Source organism: Mixophyes fleayi, chromosome 10 (assembly GCF_038048845.1).
Source record: "Mixophyes fleayi isolate aMixFle1 chromosome 10, aMixFle1.hap1, whole genome shotgun sequence".
In the NCBI taxonomy this organism is placed as follows: domain Eukaryota; kingdom Metazoa; phylum Chordata; class Amphibia; order Anura; family Limnodynastidae; genus Mixophyes; species Mixophyes fleayi.
This window is the reverse complement of record NC_134411.1, coordinates 96,503,885-96,524,253: the sequence shown is the minus strand read 5'-3', so window position 1 is coordinate 96,524,253 and position 20,369 is coordinate 96,503,885. Positions and strand designations below refer to the sequence as shown.

At 42.9% G+C, this 20,369-nt stretch overlaps 1 protein-coding gene across 2 annotated transcripts in view; it reads right to left on the bottom strand.

Annotated features, from left to right (window-relative positions):
* The window catches only part of VSTM2B (V-set and transmembrane domain containing 2B), a 46,920-nt gene that overhangs the window by 15,092 nt on the left and 11,459 nt on the right, over positions 1 to 20,369 (bottom strand). For both annotated transcript variants that reach the window (XM_075189225.1, XM_075189226.1), the window contains exon 5: positions 19,510 to 19,885. In XM_075189225.1, coding sequence (XP_075045326.1) covers positions 19,510 to 19,885 — 376 coding nt within the window. The remainder of the gene's footprint in view (positions 1 to 19,509; positions 19,886 to 20,369) is intronic.

The following is a 20,369-nucleotide window of genomic DNA, read 5'->3' as shown; positions in this document are numbered from 1 at the left end:
GATGACGTCTGTGTATACAGCTAGAACATGTGTTTGCAACTAAGAGCAACTGTAAAAGTGCATTTATGTACAGTAGACATTAATTACATCCTAATAAATGTATTCCATTTATAAAAAAAATAGAACTTGTTTTTTTAAAAAAATCTTTCTATTAAACATGAGAGTGAGGGGATTAGGGGACTATTTCATCACTCATTTGTGTGTTTGAAGCTTTTTAGGCAAAGTCCGTCTAGAAACGCGTTTCTCCTCAGTAGTATATCTAGAATGTGCAAAATGCGTCTCGCTAAAAGTACAGGATGAGAGTGAGAGGAGTCACCAATCTGGCGTGGCCCTCCCCCTTCGGTGGCTATGTACAGGGCCCCAAGAAGTTCAGTATTGGGTCGGAAATTTGTCTTGGGGGCCCAGTGAGAACCCATGCGCTTGAAATCGAGAGTCGTCTGGATGAAACCGCAATCACAGTTTGTACTGCGCCTTGGTTGTGTTTCACTATATAAATTAGACCCTTGTATCTGTAAACCTTATTAATGTCCCAAACCTTTATGTATGTATGGCTGTCCTAGCTCATTAGTTAGTTCCTTTCTGTGTGCAAGACCGTCAAGAGGAAATTCAGGGGCCCCTTCCATAGACAAAGAGGGGGTAGGGGCAAACACAGGATTTGTAGAGAGGGGTTTCCACACTACGCCACCAGTGGGCGTGACCAGCATGCATGGGGGCGTGGCCATAATATTAGACAGTGCTTGGCTGCTCTCGAACTCATCCTATCCCCATAATATACATGGGCAATGCTATGTGCACTACTGTTAGGTGCACGCAGCTCTCCCTTTTCAAGCAGAGCCGTGTGAAGCGGGAGCAGGGTCTAGCCACCTCAATTATACAGTGCCCCAGGCTTTGGGGGGTTTCCAGGCACAAGGAAACCCCCCCGGTTTACTTATGAGGGGGATTGTCTACACCAGGTTAGTAGCTCCTCCCACTACACAGAGAGGCCGGGGCCCCCATACAGGCCGGGGACAACCACATGGGTCTGACAGGTAGGATTGCAACATTGGATTTTACAGGGATGATCCCATTTTATGTATAGAAATACTCTATAAATATTACTTCCAGTCCATATAGCAAACATCATACACATCCTGCTGTGGACTACAGCCTACAAACTGCACTGCTATGAAAATAGGAGTCTGTGTGCACTGTATATGGCAGGATTTCTTTTTATATTTTAACCAGTAAGTCTGCTCCAGGGGGTGGGGGGGTTTCTGGCACCTGGAATCCACCCTGTGTTTGCCTTTAGTTCCAGGTACCGTACTACCGTTTGACAAACCTAGACTTAAGGGGACATCTAAAACACTGATTGAGTGACATAAATAACTCATCCAGTGTTTTTAATGCCTCCGTGGTGCCCCCAAATGGAGTGCTATTTGTCCCTGTACACATCCTTTATATTTGTTCCTCTCTAACCTATATGTGTCCCTATCATTCCAGCTATATGTATACAACAGGTGACTGACGTATCTTTGGCATCTTCATTTTGCTTGCCGTCAAGTCTATGGGCTCCAAGGGGCCCCTGCACAATTTTGCTAAGAGACCCTGCAATTTTTAGTTATTCCTCTGTTGGTGACACCAGAAACCACTGACTCCATTTGGCACGTTCGTGTGATTTGTAGGCTGTTCTATGACGTACTTATGGCCTTGTCTGTAAAAGTCCTGTGCTCGCCCCTGAGATTGACAGGACCTTTGAGTGGGACAGAGTCACAATCCAGGGTCAGTGAACTGAGAGTCACAGGAAACGTGTCTAAGTTCAGACCGGACTCGTTCTTTCTGTATTCAGTCTCTCATGTCAAACTCGTTCAGATCCATTCTTCTACAACTCATTCAAGTCGCACAGCAGGGAAAGTGTTAGACAATGACATAAAAGAGAAATGTATCACAACATCTTTGATGCTTTCTGTGTGAATGTCAAGGTGTCGCAGGGAATGTCAGAAACAAGCGAACGTGACTTTAAGAACAATGGAAGAGAAAGGATTTCAGAGTCACCTCCCAGACAGACATTGTCCTTACTTGCAGCCGCAACTGTCAAAGATATCAGCACCTTCATTCATCCCATTGTCCTTCAATATCAGTTACAAGAGCAGGCAATGCGCTACCCTTTGTAAGAGGACCGACAGGGGCCAAGTCTACAATCATAACTCACTATTACACTCTAAAAGAAGACGACCAATTTTTGGAATAAGGTGCTCGTCTCGTACTTGCCTTCAGTTCTCTCCCGAAATGTCCGGGAGACTGAAGCCTCCTAGAATTCTGGGTGCACAGACTACCCTCCCGCATTACGCCTCTCCTCTTGTAAAGAGGGTGGGGCTTCCATGATGCTATAGGCATCATCAGATTACCCGGACAGGTCCTGATAAGACCCTTGGGGCTAGATTTACTAAACTGCGGGTTTGAAAAAGTGGAGATGTTGCCTATAGCAACCAATCAGATTCTAGCTGTCATTTATTTAGTGCATTCTACACAATGACAGCTAGAATCTGATTGGTTGCATAGGCAACATCTCCACTTTTTTAAACCCGCAGTTTAGTAAATTTACCCCTTGGTGTCATCACGGCCCGTCCCCCCCACTTTGCGATGAAGCCGATTCACGGTACAGAGGGAGAGGTGCAGATTTGCCAACTGTCATTAAAAAAAAAAGTTTTACTAGTTGGCAAGAAACAAAAGTAGGCATCAGTAAAATTGGATCATCTCCTGCTACCATTATTATACACATAGAAGTGTAATAATACGCTCAGATGATGATAACTTATTGTGAAGCAGACGCATGTACTTCTAATGCAGAGGTGGAGACACCGTAAAAATGTTTAATGGGAAATACTAACCGTCAGTAAATTTTTAACACCTTGTCAATAAATATATTTTTATGGCATGGCAACCCTGATAGTATTTAAAGGGGGGGGGGGGGATAAAGGACTAAACAAAACGCAGTGTTTATTAACATGACACAAAATGCCCAAACGTTCTGGAACCCCCTAGGAACCAATCACATGATAGCTTTCATTGTCTAAACTGTGCTGGAAAAATGACAGCTGCAATCTGATTGGTTACAGCACATTTGTGCTCGTCGCCAACATTCTAAAATAAGCTACTGTTAAATTACTACATCTTAATTCACTAAAATTATACCTCAATGCACCAAAATTGATAACAAGTCTTTTCTAAATGGGAGCGGCCGTGGTCTGTTGTCACGGGGACACGGGAAGCTGTTTCCATGACCACGGAGATGGCTCGTTGTCGTCTTTACAATTATCATAAAGTGTCATCAGAATATTAAAAAATAATAGCTGTAAAGGGTGGAATAAACATCGAGCCCTCAAAATATGTAACTGCTTTTGTTTAAGCTGTAAAGCTAACTATTAAAGGGAATTCCACCTTCATGCAACATTAGCGCCATGTCTTGTGCGACTTTTACAAAACGCGTGGCTTTATCTCTCAGGCCGCCGTTTAACTGGTTTCTTCTCTAAACAGTACCAATTTCCTATACACTGCCAGCGACACAGTCATTTGTGCCGTGTATTTGCAGCAAAACATCCCACTGTAAAACAAAATTTAAGTTTTAAATATGGACAGTGTTTCCCGTGGACATCAGCTGAATAATCCTCAGTGCAAGCGGATATCAGAGCAATGTTCTAAAAGCAAAGTATAAAAAGACTTTTTGAAAGTCCTGCTGCTGCTTATCACGCTGTGTTATTGTGCTGCCCACTCTCCGCTGGCGCAGAGAACGCTGCCACGGTACCATTAACCAGACGTAGTCGTTCTGTATTCCTACAGAATTAATGGAGCGTTGCACGTCAGGAGGGGGACAGTAATACCCGGTCTTAAGAACGATCTGCTGAAACTTTATCCTCTTGGATGACTAAACAAACATTGGATACTTATATATAGATGAGATTCTTATCAATCACCCCCAGTTGTGAACCTGTCAGCCACACTGGTGTTTTTAAAACCTCAAATAAGTATTTCTCTAGAAGGCCGTGTGTGAAAAAGATGTTGTAATGACGTTCTTACTTAGAATGCTCTAAAATTCCTCTATTTGCACACAGATATTGTGAGACGGAGAGGAGTCACGGCAGAGTAGGCCACAGGTCTTCTAAGACCTGCTTCACTTCCTTCAGAATTGGACATGCCTTGATGACTCTCTTCACTGCGAAACGCGTCGTCATAGCTCTGGCCTCATCTCCGCTGCAGGAAGGCATGAATAACGTCAGTGGGGCCCAGAGCCACGATGATGAGTATAGCGATGTCACGCTGTCCCACTTGTCCCTTGGACTACCTCTCCGACTTCTCTCATAGGGGACATCTAAAAAGTAGGCAAGTGGGGGCCAGGTTCTGATAGTGTCGTGGCTGCAACTCATAGCTACTTTATTAAAAAAAAAAACATGTGAGAAGTGGACCAGGGCTGAATAACCTATTTAAAGACAGACCAGCAGGGAAAGCAGCTCGTCTGACAAAAAGCAGAGTTGCCGGATTGCTATTTCTGGTCTGCATTTCAGAATCAGAAAGGCCAGGATTCTGTGTCCTTGGAAGCTGCACTTCTAATTATCTAAGGGAGTTATTATTATTCACCAGATTACAACGGTGGGGTGGAGATGGCCTTGAGTAGAAGGACCAATAAGCTGCAAGCTCAGTGCTCGTGGCTTCGTATTGGTCCACGCGGCAACACCCACCCAATCCTATTACAGCATGAGACAGCTCTGGCTTTTGACCCCATCTGTGAGGCGTAGGTAGGAGTCCTGGGAAACGGCTTCGGTGTGTGATGGGGGGGGGGGTGATTTTTAGGTTTTGTGGTTTTTTTAAAACAAAAATTTAACCTTATTGAAACAGATTGGAGAAAAACCAGACAGTCAGCAAGTCTTAGTAACCAACTAAGTAGACCAATAAAATAGTTACTTAACCCTTTGGGATGTGGATTTGTCTCTCAATATATACATTTGTTCTGGAGATGGTCTTGAAATACTGTGTGCTTAAATATAGTATGCATAAGGTGCAGATCCATACAAAAATAAACAACGAAACAGCAAAACAATTATTGCTATTAATAGATACATTTAGCAAATCTGTCTGTCGTTTGTGTAATTCTCTGTACGTGATCAAACATAATCTCCTAAATCTGATGTAATCAATTAGAAGCTCAACAGGAAATGCCCAGACTGAAGAACTGATATCGAGCAACATAAAATGAATTTAAATCAAATAAAAAAGTCTCTATTGCTTGATATTTCTATTTTAGGTATGTTTCACAAGGGTAAGAGCGCCTATTGTAGTCACTCTTCATAAAACAGGAGACACACGGACAAGCCAGAGAGGAACTGGGTGGGGGCTAGAACATCCTGTAGCCATTCAGAGCATTAGAACGTTAGCCGCAGCACAGAGTATGTCAGCTCAGCCATCTCCTGCATGTCCTCGTGTAACAAACTTTAAAGCATATTTGACGTTGGTGGTGAAGCGTCACAATCTCATCATCGCGGCCCCGACCACTGCTATAATAGACCAAAATTGGTATTGTATAGCAGGGAGCGGGGCTTATGACACAATGAGCATGACCACGGCTAAATGGAGATCTCCCAGGGGGTAATCTCCAAAGTTGGCAAGTATGCGCAAATGGTGTCTTTTAGGACCTCATCCCGGATCTGGAAGAAAAATCTGCAGTCCCGGGGGTCAAGGAGAACTACCCAAAATTTGGGAGTCTCCCAGACATTCTGGGAGACTATGAGGACTTTAAGTGGGAGGGGCTACCCAGAAGCCAATCTGCACATCACAGCTGAATCCCAATAGTGTTTCAAATTATTAAATGACATGTAAATGGATAAGCTGAAAACTGGTTCATCTCATAAGCTCTTTGTCTGTTTTACCCAGTTTGTTTATTAGTTTACTGTGTTTGTCCCCATTTTAAAGCGCTACTGAATATGTTGGCGCTATATAAATAAATGATGATGATGATAAGTGACTGCCTCACTGCGTATAGATGACGCGTCTGCTTTAAATATTCAGCCTCCTTTCCACAGGCTGCACATTATAAATGATCAGAATTTTTCTGCATACACTATATATAGCAACACGTATCTCAAAGCCTAGGTGCAATGTCTCACTGGCATTTATGAGGCTGTGAGATCTCCATCTATCCTGGATACAGGAATGTGGTGTCTTTACGTTGGTTTAAGCCCCCGGGAAGGTTGAAATGGCACCGAATCTATCATTTCATGAAGAATATCTGACAGCCGCCAGCCTACTTATCGGTAACACTGAGCACACGCTTAACAGATTGCTGTTGTGCTGAGGGCTTCTTGGAATTTTGAAATGTCATATATTAATACGCTCTACCCTTGTTGGAGATTGCTACACTGTATTACTATAGATCCTGTGCTACCACCTTGTAGCCAAACACCAGAGGATACATTTTCTCTCAGATCCCTGCTGCAATGTTTTCAAGGCATGGGAAAGGTTCATATGTCCGCGCCGAATCTGCGACTCAGGAGATCGCACAGTTTGTGGCACTTTCCATCCCCGCCGGTTTTGCCAAAAATAACGTTTATTTTTTTTACCCTTCTCCAAAAAAAAATAGGAATTGTTTTTGTTATGGATAAGGATTTCTTCTTTTTAAGTGTGGTAATAGATAACTGTGATACAATTTATTCTTACAGGACCAGAAAGTTTTCTATCTGTGCTATTTATATGTGATTTGGGCTCCTTCTGGTTCCACAAAGTTCTAAGAACATTGTGGAAGCCAATGTCCTATTAACATAGGTTTTTAACTGGAATAAATACCACAGTAGCTGTAGTAATAGATCATCGAGTTATATTTTATTAGAGATGCTCAGAACCGAACTTAGCAGATCTGAGTACCGAGCCGGCTCGGTACTTTTGCGCTTTTTCGGATTTGAAACCGAAGCAAAATGTCATTGTTACGTCGTCGTATCTTGCGATTTTTAGATTCCTTTTTAAGATCCAACATCACGGGGGTGGGAGGGAGGGAGGACCCCCCTTTTTCTTTTCTGCCACTGCTGTGTGCTAATGTGTCCTAGATGTGCTAGGAACTGCCGTGTGTTTGTGTCATTGCTCTGTCGCTTACCATCCAGCCAGGTCGCTGCAGTCTTTGTCCGAAAGTGTATGAAAATAATATTGTGACCTGTGAGGGGGTAAAAAATTGACTGCAAATGACTTGAAATTAGTGTGATTGAGGTTAATAATAATGTAGGAACAAAAAAAGAGCAAAATTATGTGATTTTAGCATATTTTATCAATTTTTCCCAAAAATTCAAAACCAAATCAAAACACATGAAGGCGGTTTTGCCAAAACCAAAACATGAAGCTAATCCAGATCCAAAACCAAAACCAGTTCACGGGGGTCAGTGAGCAACTCTATATTTTATTCTTATAGCACCAGAAAGTGTTCTATCTGTTCAGTACATTATTAAATTGCCGTTTTTTTGTTTTTTTTTTCATTTTAAAACCACATTCCACTTAGGGCGACCGCAATATACTTGAGAGATCGAAAATTAACCGCAAAATTCACCAATGTATTCATCTCCAAACTTGTGGTGAACGGGAAACTGACTGTGATGGACAGATAGATGTTGATGGCTTCAACGAAACAATGATGGTGATTTGTCTTTCAGTTCAGTTCAGTCAAATAAATATCTGTGGTTCAAATGATTATAATACAGTTTACATCAAACATCCCTTAAATTGTCTGTCTTGTAAATGCCTCTCATATGGATGAAGTAATTGTAGAGGGGTTTAAGCTATATTAATACTGTGGCAGAAAATGTTCTGTCTTATAAGGGCCTTTTAATCATTAAAAAACAACACAGTGTATATGGCTGAAATGATCGACTATACTGTACACCCCCTGCTCCAAAACAGTCTATGTGATAAACACCTTTGTCCACTTAAATTCATTTAGCAGTAAGCGTGGGTTAAATTATTTTCCAGTAATTAATATACTAAAAAAACCAAAAACAATTTTGCTTAGAAACTAGGGGATAGAATTACAGTTGAATATATAGATGTTCCTGTTTGGATATGAAGTTTCATTTCCAAAAACTGTGTTTTGAGTTCCAAACATCTAATGATACATACCACCTTAAATATAGCGTACAAATGCATCCGGAACAAGGATGTCATCATCATCATCATCCCCACCACTGCCGCCAAACCTTGCACTCAGTTGACCTAGGTGTTAATTATATTTTTGGTAGCTAATATATTTCAAAATTTGTGTAGCCCAAAAAAAAAGATTTGGCCTGTGCTTAAGTTACTGAACTAAACTTGCATATTAATGCCCTTGATGCGCCCTTCGTAGTGCAGGGGACTACCAGGGCCAGTAACGGGGAACTCTAAAGACTGACGCCACTTGTGCTCCTGCGCAGCGAGCGAATGCACTTCCCTGCAACTCTAACAGATTGTGCGAGTATGTAGTCAGACCATGAAGTATATAGCCATAAAGCACCTATAGCATTTGAGGTGTGATTTCACCCACCCCCCCCCAGGTCCCCCTCTCCCCCGGGTGTGAGCACAGCTTTGTCAGATTCTGGCTGCTCGTGCCGTCTAAGAGGAGTGTGACCCCATAGACAAATAGGCTGCTATTGGTCTGCACAGTCACATTCTCCAGACTACCGTCTTTGTCCGTAGCTCCGTCCCCAACATGATCCCCACTGCCAGACCCCAGAGGGAGGCCCAGACCTGAGTACCATGTACTGACCCGCTCTGGTAAGAACAGACTTAGAATGACTTTCAGTAGACAGACGAAGATAGGATGAGATGTACGAACGTATAAAATAGGAGTCGATACTGAGATTACACCCTGTATACAGAACAAGAGAAGTAGTACTATGTATTTGTCTTATAGAAGAGTTTATAAAGAATTATACCCACTAAACAGAAGAAGAGAAGTAGTACTGTGTATTTGTCGTATAGAAGAACTTACAAAGAATTACACCTAGTATAAAGAAGAAGAGACGTGGTACTGTGCATTTCTCTTAAACAGAGAAGAACATACAAAGAATTACACCCAGTATACAGAAAAATAGAAGTAGTACTGCGTATTTGTCTTAGAGTAGAACGTACAGAGAATTACACCAAGTATAAAGAAGAAGAGAACTGGTACTGTGTATTTCTCTTGAACAGAGGAGAACATACAGAGAGTTACATCCAGTGTACAGAAAAATAAAAGTAAAAGTAGTTCTGTGTATTTGTCTTAGAGAAGAACTTACAGAGAATTACACCCAGTACACTGATAGAAGAGAAGTGGTACTATGTATTTGTCTTCCAGAAGAACTTACAGAGAATTATACCCAGTACACAGAAAAATAGAAGTACTACTGCGTATTTGTCTTAGAGAAGAACTTACAGAGAATTATACCCAGTACACAGAAAAATAGAAGTAGTACTGCGTATTTGTCTTAGAGAAGAACTTACAGAGAATTACATCCAGTATACTGATAGAAGAGAAGTGGTACTGTGCATCTGTCTTAGAAAAGAACTTACAGAGAAGTACACCCACTATACAGGAGAAGTGGTACTGTGTATTTGTCTCAGAGAAGGACATACAGAAAATTACACCCATTATACAGATGAAGAGAAGTGGTACTGTGTATTTGTCTTAGAGAAGAACGTACAGAGAATTACACCCAGTATACAGCAGAGACGTGATACTGTGTATTTGTTTTAGAGTGGAACGTACAGAGAATTACACCCAGTATACAGCAGAGACCTGGTACTGTGTAATTGTCTTAGAGAAGAACGTACAGAGAATTACACCCAGTACACAGCAGAGAAGTGGTACTACAGAGTTATCCAGACATGCAGAAAACATACAAGGAACTGTATCCAGCACATAGAACAAGAAGGGATACTGTGATTATATAAAACAATAAGAACATTATTAGTAAATAGCTTCATGTTTACAGACTGATCGCGTTCCTGCCACTTACGATGAGAGAATTGCGTTGGACGGTCCTGTAATTCACACGGCCGGATTCCACCGCCTGAACAAACTGTGTCCAGTACAAGATTCATATAATCAGGGCTGATAAATCTCATGGTCACATTTAATAATGTGGGGGAAGTAGAAGGATGAGCTGGAAACTTAATGACGTATAAGAGATGTCAGGGGCTCATGAAGAGTAAGGAGGGTCCCTGTGCTTCCTCCTTTGGGTCACGCAGCAGATACTTTATATTTGCAGATTGCATGTAAATGCTCTGAGAATTAACACGGTCGTTCTCCCTGCATTTACCACTTTGATGAATGGATCCTCCGAGCCGCGCCGCGCTTCAGGATCATTAGACCATTTTAGCAGACAGATCTTGTTCTGGTGCCAGATTGCGGTGACCTTGAGTAAGTCACTCTATCGCTGCAATGCCCTTTGGCAGGAGCCCAGGCAACTGTGAATTACATGCGGGATAATGCTTAGTACCACTGTATCATCGGAGAAATATTATACTTGTCCTAATTAATTGCTACCAGAGAAACCAAACTGATTGCTGTAACGTGGCCGCTCAGACTCTGTTCGGTGCGGAAATAAAAGTCATTCGGATGTAGGATTCAGGAGTAAAAATGTATCAGAAAACTATTGTTCAATCTGATGTATAAAATAAAATATTATTGCATTTAATAAACATTGTGTTTAAGTGAAAAACAGTTTTGCTGTGTATTGTTTTCTTCTTTCTCTTCTGTGTATTATTTAAAGGACCGTTGCATTGTATAAACATGAAATGATCTCCTATTAGCAAATATTATCCTTATCTTCTAAGGCGGAGGTGCCTGAAAAAATCCTGAAAACATGACCTGTTTGTAGCTCTGTTCTAAGAGATATAATATAGAAGCTGCATTCCTCCAATAACCAATACAAGAGTTGGTACAATGACACCAGGGGTCACCCTCCCCCCTTTCCTAAATTAAGGATGGAAAGAAAACTATCCCAGGTTACAACTTGTTTATAAGATGCTGGAAATTTTGTTTGTTGTTGTGTTGTAAAATATTAACATTATCTGTTAGTTGTTTTATGTTGTTTGATTTTCCTTTACGTCATATTGAACGGGTTTCTGATATGTGACAACAGGGGTGTAACTAGGCATTTGTGGGCCCCTAGCAAAAAATTGGTAAGGGTCCCGCTTGTGCAGCCTTCAAGCTCACATACACATGGGGCTTTCACAGAGGAAAGTGGCCCCCAATTCATAGCAGCGGCAGCCCCCCCGTGTCTAAGGCGGGGGGGGGGGGCTGCAGGACAACGTTGAATAAAAGTCTCACAACCTAAAGTTTGTTTATTCTGTCTAAAGAATCTTTTATATGCTACTTTTACATAAAAAAATAATTCTTGCCAAAGAGAACTCGCCATTCGTACCAGAACTGATGGGGGTACCCCCTGGATACCCCTCTTCCTGGCTTCGATACACACCTGGGGGTGTATTTACTAAACTGCGGGTTTGAAAAAGTGGAGATGTTGCCCATAGCAACCAATAAAGGTTCTAGCTGTCATTTTGTAGAATGTTCTAAATAAATGATTACTAGAATCTGATTGGTTGCTATAGGCAACATCTCCACTTTTTCAAACCCGCCGTTTAGTAAATACACCCGTTGGTAAGATTGTCGGGGCTATGATGACACAAAGATGGAGAGGAGTAGTCTGGGAGGGTGGCTTACTTCACTTTCTCAAAATTCGGGAGCCTCCAAGATATTCCGGGAGGGTAAGAAAGTATGTGGTACAGTGCATGATGTAAATATTTAAGAATAAATGCTCTAAACAGATATTAGAATACAGAAAAGGAGACGGAACTGCACAAAACATTCAGGGCCTGATTCATTAATGTTCGCAAAACAAACGGACATAAATCGGGTAACACACGTCCGTGTTCAACAAGGAGCGGATGTGAAGATACGTCTGGTGATGAATACGGGTCTAGGTCCGCTCTGCTCTAACAGACAATACACTGCAGGATACGTCCAATACATATGTGGAATATAAAGTCACAAATGAATGCACAGAAAAAAAAATGCATTCAAGTAATGTCACCTGTTACTAATATAGTCATTAATTACAAAACTTTAATAAAATAAATATATTATTTTTCATTCCACCCCCTTCAATAAAATACATTTATTAGGATGTTATTAACGTCTACTGTACATAAAATACATTTTTACAGTTGCTCCTGATTGCAAACACATGTTATAGCTGTGTACACATGTTCTAGCTGCATACACAGCCGTCATCACTAGTAATCGGCCCTTAAACCAGACCTGTAGCTGGTGCTAGTGATACGGCAGAAAAACACAGACCTTAGAGATGCCCAAAGCTTGAATTGGACGCTGCTGTGTTAGTGAGGACAGAGCTGCATGTGACGGGTAGTGACATGATGTGAGGATGGGAATGGAGGCAGCAGGAAGTCACAGACTGAGAGTTATATAGTGGGAGGAGCAGGGTCCCCAGCAGCACAGAGTATATCAGGAGACGAGTGATGTGTTAGTGAGGACAGGGCTGCATGTGACAGGGGCAGTGACATGATGTGAGGATGGGAATGGAAGCAGCAGGAAGCCACAGACTGAGTGTTATATAATGGAAGGAGCAGAGTCCATCAGCAGAACAGAGTATATCAGGAGATGAGTGATGTATTAGTGAGGACAGGGCTGCATGTGACAGGGGCAGTGACTTGATGTGAGGAGGGGAATGGAGGCAGCAGGAAGCCACAGACTGAGAGTTATATAGTGGAAGGAGCAGGGTCCCCAGCAGCACAGAGTATATCAGGAGATGAGTGATGTGTTAGTGAGGACAGAGCTGCATGTGACAGGGACAGTGACATGATGTGAGGAGGGGAATGGAGGCAGCAGGAAGCCACAGACTGAGAGTTATATAGTGGAAGGAGCAGGGTCCTCCAGCAGTACAGAGTATATCAGGAGATGAGTGATGTATTAGTGAGGACAGAGCTGCATGTGACTGGGGCAGTGACATGATGTGAGGAGGGGAATGGAGGCAGCATGAAGCCACTGACGGAGAGTTATATAGTGGAAGGAGCAGGGTCCCCCAGCAGCACAGAGTATATCAGGAGATGAGTGATGTATTAGTGAGGACAGGGCTGCATGTGACAGTGGCAGTGACATGATGTGAGGAGGGGAATGGAGGCAGCAGGAAGCCACAGACTGAGAGTTATATAGTGGAAGGAGCAGGGTCCCCCAGCAGCACAGAGTATATCAGGAGATGAGTGATGTATTAGTGAGGACAGGGCTGCATGTGACAGGGGCAGTGACATGATGTGAGGAGGGGAATGGAGGCAGCAGGAAGCCACAGACTGAGAGTTATATAGTGGAAGGAGCAGGGTCCCCAGCAGCACAGAGTATATCAGGAGAGCTTGAATTGGACGCTGCTGCGTGCGCTCCAGCTTGGCACGTCCTTACTGTACATTGACTACGTGCATACACTCCCCTACACCCCCCCCCATCCCCGTTCCGCCCCTGTAGTAAGGGTCCTTTGAATTGAACGTTTATGGGGACGCGCAGAGCGATTTTACGCAAAACACGACACATATCGGAATTTACATGAATCAGTCCTCAACTATCCTGAAAACCAAGCAAGTTTTTGTAATGAAATATATGTTAATATTCACTTATATTTAATTTCTCAGAACATTATTAAAAAATATATTGGTGATAGTTCTCCTTTAAAGTGTTATTCCCCGTGGTTTGTTTATTAGGAATATTAAGGGGATTTCATTCACATAAGAAAACACAGCCCAGCGGGCTGATCGTACTGGAAAGAGACCAGAGCCAACGGGGCTCTCATCTTATCACCCCCGGCTGCTGGGATTCCCGCGGAGAGCTGAGAGGCAAACGACACTGTTTGTGATATTAATTATTCATTTTAAATACTGTCTGGCCGCACTTTGTACTCTGGCGGGAGGCCCCGAGGGCCGGGAATTTCAATCACATCAGTGGATATTTAAAATTTAAATAGACAAAAAGTGACTTTTCGGCACTGGCTCTAAACTCGAACCACCGGATTGTTACTGATACAAGGATTAGTCTGAATGTGCCGGTTTTATCTACTAGATGATCAACTGTTAATGGCCGTGGTGGCAGCAGTCAAAACAATGCAAAACAATTGTTACATAAAGAGAATACATGTGCTGAATCATGAAATAACAGAGTTATATAGAGGCAGCAGGAAGCCACAGACTGAGAGCTATATGGTGGAGGGAGCAGGGTCCCCAGCAGCACAGAGTATATCAGGAGATGAGTGATGTGTTAGTGAGGACAGGGCTGCATGTGACAGGGGCAGTGACATGATGTGAGGAGGGGAATGGAGGCAGCAGGAAGCCACAGACTGAGAGCTATATGGTGGAAGGAGCAGGGTCCCCAGCAGCACAGAGTATATCAGGAGATGAGTGATGTGTGAGGACAGGGCTGCATGTGAGAGGGGCAGTGACATGATGTGAGGAGGGGAATGGAGGCAGCAGGAAGTCACAGACTGAGAGTTATATAGTGGAAGGAGCAGGGTCCCCCAGCAGCACAGAGTATATCAGGAGATGAGTGATGTGTTAGTGAGGACAGGGCTGCATGTGACAGGGGCAGTGACATGATGTGAGGAGGGGAATGGAGGCAGCAGGAAGTCACAGACTGAGAGTTATATAGTGGAAGGAGCAGGGTCCACCAGCAGCACAGAGTATATCAGGAGATGAGTGATGTGTTAGTGAGGACAGGGCTGCATGTGACAGGGGCAGTGACATGATGTGAGGAGGGGAATGGAGGCAGCAGGAAGTCACAGACTGAGAGTTATATAGTGGAAGGAGCAGGGTCCCCCAGCAGCACAGAGTATATCAGGAGATGAGTGATGTGTTAGTGAGGACAGGGCTGCATGTGACAGGGGCAGTGACATGATGTGAGGAGGGGAATGGAGGCAGCAGGAAGCCACAGACTGAGAGCTATATGGTGGAGGGAGCAGGGTCACCAGCAGCACAGAGTATATCAGGAGATGAGTGATGTGTGAGGACAGGGCTGCATGTGAGAGGGGCAGTGACATGATGTGAGGAGGGGAATGGAGGCAGCAGGAAGTCACAGACTGAGAGTTATATAGTGGAAGGAGCAGGGTCCCCCAGCAGCACAGAGTATATCAGGAGATGAGTGATGTGTTAGTGAGGACAGAGCTGCATGTGACAGGGGCAGTGACATGATGTGAGGAGGGGAATGGAGGCAGCAGGAAGCCACAGTCTGAGAGTTATATAGTGGAAGGAGCAGGGTCACTAGCAGCACAGAGTATATCAGGAGATGAGTGATGTGTCAGTGAGGACAGGGCTGCATGTGACAGGGGCAGTGACATGATGTGAGGAGGGGAATGGAGGCAGCAGGAAGTCACAGACTGAGAGTTATATAGTAGAAGGAGCAGGGTCACCAGCAGCACATTGTATATCAGGAGATGAGTGATGTGTTAGTGAGGACAGGGCTGTATGTGACAGGGGCAGTGACATGATGTGAGGAGGGGAATGGAGGCAGCAGGAAGCCACAGACTGAGAGCTATATGGTGGAAGGAGCAGGGTCCCCCAGCAGCACAGAGTATATCAGGAGATGAGTGATGTGTTAGTGAGGACAGGGCTGCATGTGACAGGGGCAGTGACATGATGTGAGGAGGGAATGGAGGCAGCAGGAAGCCACAGACTGAGAGTTATATAGTGGAAGGAGCAGGGTCCCCCAGCAGCACAGAGTATATCAGGAGATGAGTGATGTGTTAGTGAGGACAGAGCTGCATGGGACAGGGACAGTGACATGATGTGAGGAGGGGCATGGAGGCAGCAGGAAGCCACAGACTGAGAGTTATATAGTGTAAGGAGCAGGGTCCCCCAGCAGCACAGAGTATATCAGGAGATGAGTGATGTGTTAGTGAGGACAGGGCTGCATGTGACAGGGGCAGTGACATGATGTGAGGAGGGGAATGGAGGCAGCAGGAAGCCACAGACTGAGAGTTATATAGTGTAAGGAGCAGGGTCCCCAGCAGCACAGAGTATATCAGGAGATGAGTGATGTGTTAGTGAGGACAGAGCTGCATGTGACAGGGGCAGTGACATGATGTGAGGAGGGGAATGGAGGCAGCAGGAAGCCACAGACTGAGAGTTATATAGTGTAAGGAGCAGGGTCCCCCAGCAGCACAGAGTATATCAGGAGATGAGTGATGTGTTAGTGAGGACAGGGCTGCATGTGACAGGGGCAGTGACATGATGTGAGGAGGGGAATGGAGGAAGCAGGACGCCACAGACTGAGAGTTATATAGTGGGAGGAGCAGGGTCCCCCAGCAGCACAGAGTATATCAGGAGATGAGTGATGTGTTAGTGAGGACAGGGCTGCATGTGACAGGGGCAGTGACATGATGTGAGGAGGGGCATGGAGGCAGCAGGAAGCCACAGACTGAGAGTTATATAGTGGAAGGAGCAGGGTCCCCAGCAGCACAGAGTATATCAGGAGATTAGTGATGTGTTAGGGAGGACAGGGCTGCATGTGACAGGGGCAGTGACATGATGTGAGGAGGGAATGGAGGCAGCAGGAAGCCACAGACTGAGCGTTATATAGTGGAAGGAGCAGCGTCCTCCAGCAGCACAGAGTATATACAGCCCTCTCCTTAATATGATAATCTCACACTAGTGGACACGTCATTGCATCTCACAGCAAAATCATTTCAGGTTTTTTAATGGAAACCATCTATCTATCTATCTATCTAACACCGTCTATCATTGCCCTGTGATTGGATAGTGGTAATTAATCTACATATGACGATAGGTTGCTCTGAGTTGATACTGTATCACATTCAAATTGCAAATATAATATATGTTGCAAGTTACATCTCAAATTAATACTGGAACTTTATCATATACATTTGGAAACATTATAAAACTGTTACATAATACATATATCCAACTTATTATCTTCAAAAAATGAGTTGATCCAGAGGAAGAAAAACAACAATGTAAAACATAGAGCAATTTGCCTTAAGACGGGAAGAACTCAAAATACTTCCCTGGATCTAAATACTATATTGTTATTAATATCAAACTCCCAACCATTTCTTAATGTTTTCTACAGTATCAGTAGAAATATATTCACAGTTTGACAATCTGTTGATAGCTGGAGATTTAGGGGTATATTTACTAAACTGCGGGTTTAAAAAAGTGGCCCTGTTGCCTATAGCAACCAATCAGATTCCATTTATCATTTATTTAGTACGTTCTACAAAATGACAGCTAGAATCTGATTGGTTGCTATAGGCTTTTCCACTTTTTCAGACCCGCAGTTTAGTAACTCTACCCCTAAATCTCTTTCTTGCAGCCATAAGTGGTGGCCTTGTATCCTCTGTGGAGACCTTAAACTGAACAGATGGCCACAGAATCCTCAGTGTGGGCCACTAATATATTTATGTGCAATGACCATATCATCACTAGTCATCTCTAATTTAACTCTGACAGTGGTTGATGATAACTGGGAACGTAGATACCACTAATTCATTTTGTTGCCCTTCTCTGCCTTCCACCCAGATCTCCCTAATAGGTTATAAAGGGACAAAATGATACTTCTATCACTTGATTCTTTGCCTCTCTTTAATACATGATAATATCCTGCTGGCTCTAGAGGCAGCTGATTGACATTGTGTGCTCAGGCGAAATCTGTGATCTACAAATATACCTGCATGCTTCTACATTATAGAGTCACCCAATAGTGTCCCAGCTAAGGTGTAATCTGCTGCATATTTGTAACCCCCAAATTCATAACTTTATTTATCCACGCAGTACCTTGTCTTATCGTGATTGTAATATATCCAGGTACTACCGTATAACCTAGCGCCAGCTAGTGTTTGAGTAAACAATTTTCTCAAACAAGTTCTTGAGTGCGGTCCATTAACAACTAAGATATAGATGTTACATTTACTGGACTATAGTTACCAGGCAAAGACCTCAATCCCTTTATGAAAAATCAGTATCACATTTGCTTTTTGCCATTCCATAGGTTCTACATCAATTATGAGGAAAGTCTTTAAAAATGATAAATATGGGTTTGGCAATAGCACTCCTAAGTTCCCTGAGCACCCATGGGTGTAAGTCATCTGGTTCAGGTGCTTTATTGATACTAATTTTGGCTTATTGTTTTGGACAAAGACTTCTGTCAGCCACAGTGGTACATTATTATACAAAATATCCACACTAGCTTGTTCCATACACAGATAAAGGACACATCTAATAATTCTAAAAAGGAAAAGCGGAGGTGTTGCCCATAGCAACCAATCTATCTATCATGTTATAGAATGTACTAGATAAATGACAGCTAGAATCTGATTGGTTGCTATGGGCAACTCCTCAACATTTCCTTTTAAGAGTTAATCTACCCCTAAATATGCTACTAGTATTCAGAAAGGAAAAGTAGAGATGTTGCCTATAGCAACCAATCAGATACTAGCTGTCATTTTGTACAATGTACTAAATAAATGATAACTAGAATCTGATTGGTTGCCATAGGCAACATCTCCACTTTTTCAAACCTGCAGTTTAGTAAAATATACCCCTAATTGTAAATGTGAGTTTAAATGTTTCAGTTGGTCTGAATTCTACGTTCTTGTTTACAGGGTTAATACTCCTGCTCTCTTTGCATATCTTGGGGTATTCAGGATTAAACTGATATATACAATTCTCCCACAGACATGCCCAGTGAGAAGACAAACGCTCCATTATGGACTCTCCCTCTCTTCCTGCTCAAATCGCCATGTACAGATTAGCAGCATTGTTGCAACTACATGAAAATCTATCAGTGCTCCTGGCTGGCTCCCAAATCCTAAATAGTGAATAGGGAAGTGGGGAGATCTGTATATATTTTTTTTTTTTTTTTTACTCCAAGGTACCAGAAAAGTTAACAGCAATGCTGTTCAGATCATCTTATTATTAATTGGTTATGTGAATATAAATAATATATAAATAAATATGTACATAAAATAAATAAAAGATTAAATGGATTGTCCCCGTTAAGGATATAATAATAATGTTAACAACAACAACAGCAATAAACAACAACAACAACAACAACAACAACAACAACAACAACAACAACAACAACAACAACAACAACAATAATATATAAAGAATTTTACATGGGAAACATCAGACCTACTATTATCTAATCTATTAGATATTCTATGTTTTATCTCAATATGTAGCTTTTAAATCAATAACTGCTGAGACTCTTTCACACAAATGCACCATAAATATCTTATTATTTCCCATAACTGACAAAAATGGAATCAATAATGATAAATGGCTACAGATGTTCACCTTATTATTTTTTGTTACATGGTAAAATATTCAACAGTTTTTAAAATATTTACAATATTCAGCAAATCCTCCCTATGACTCAATCAACTCATCTCAATTTTCTTCTGGCAAGCATTGAGTGGCAGTGATCAGTAACCTCCACTAGATGGCAGTGTGGTACAGCGGTAAACTCACCAGACCCGTGCTGCTGCCGCAGGATGGCTGCTTTTCCAGGGGCTGGGGAAGCGGAGGAGGATGCTGCAGTGGCTGGCGATGCAGCCAGGCTCTGTCCTGGAGGGATGGGGCGCTTGTTTCCAGGCTCCGGGGTGGCTCTATTGCCGGGGTTATTCCTGCGGGGCCCACTGCTCTGGATGTGGGAGACAGCCTCTGCTGCCTGCATGTCGGGCGGAGAGAAACGGGAAATGACCCGAAGCATCGCCTGGGCTTTGTGTTCCTGAGTCTCATCGTCTCCATAGTCCGACACCCGGCACTCGTAGATCCCCTCGTCCTGCTTCCGGACGTTGGAGAGCCTCAGCCGGTGGGAGATGTCGTTGCCTTGCACCCGGACAGTCTGCAACATTAACATCACATCAGCTCGCGTCACGGAATCCCAACATTCTAATTCTAAACAGACAGTATTGCAACATTGTAACAACAGACGCAACACAAAGGCGCGTGAGTTGGACGCATGCTGGTCCCCATTCAACAAGGAGCAGATGTGAAGATGCGTCATGACGAAAATGAAAGAAACTATACAATTAATATTCCATGTTAGTAAGATCATCATCATCATCAACATTTATTTATATAGCGCCAGCAAATTCCGTAAGATAGTCATTAATGTCAAAATATTAAAAAAATAAAGGGTTTTTTTTTCCATGAAATACATATATTATGTTATTAATGTCTACTGTATTTAAAATGTTTTTTTCCACAGTCGCTCCTGATTTCAAACACATGTTCTAGCAGGGCATATGCGGCCGTCATCACTAGTAATCGGCACTTCGACTAGACCGGTAGCTGGAGCAAGTGATACGGCTAAAATACAAGGACCT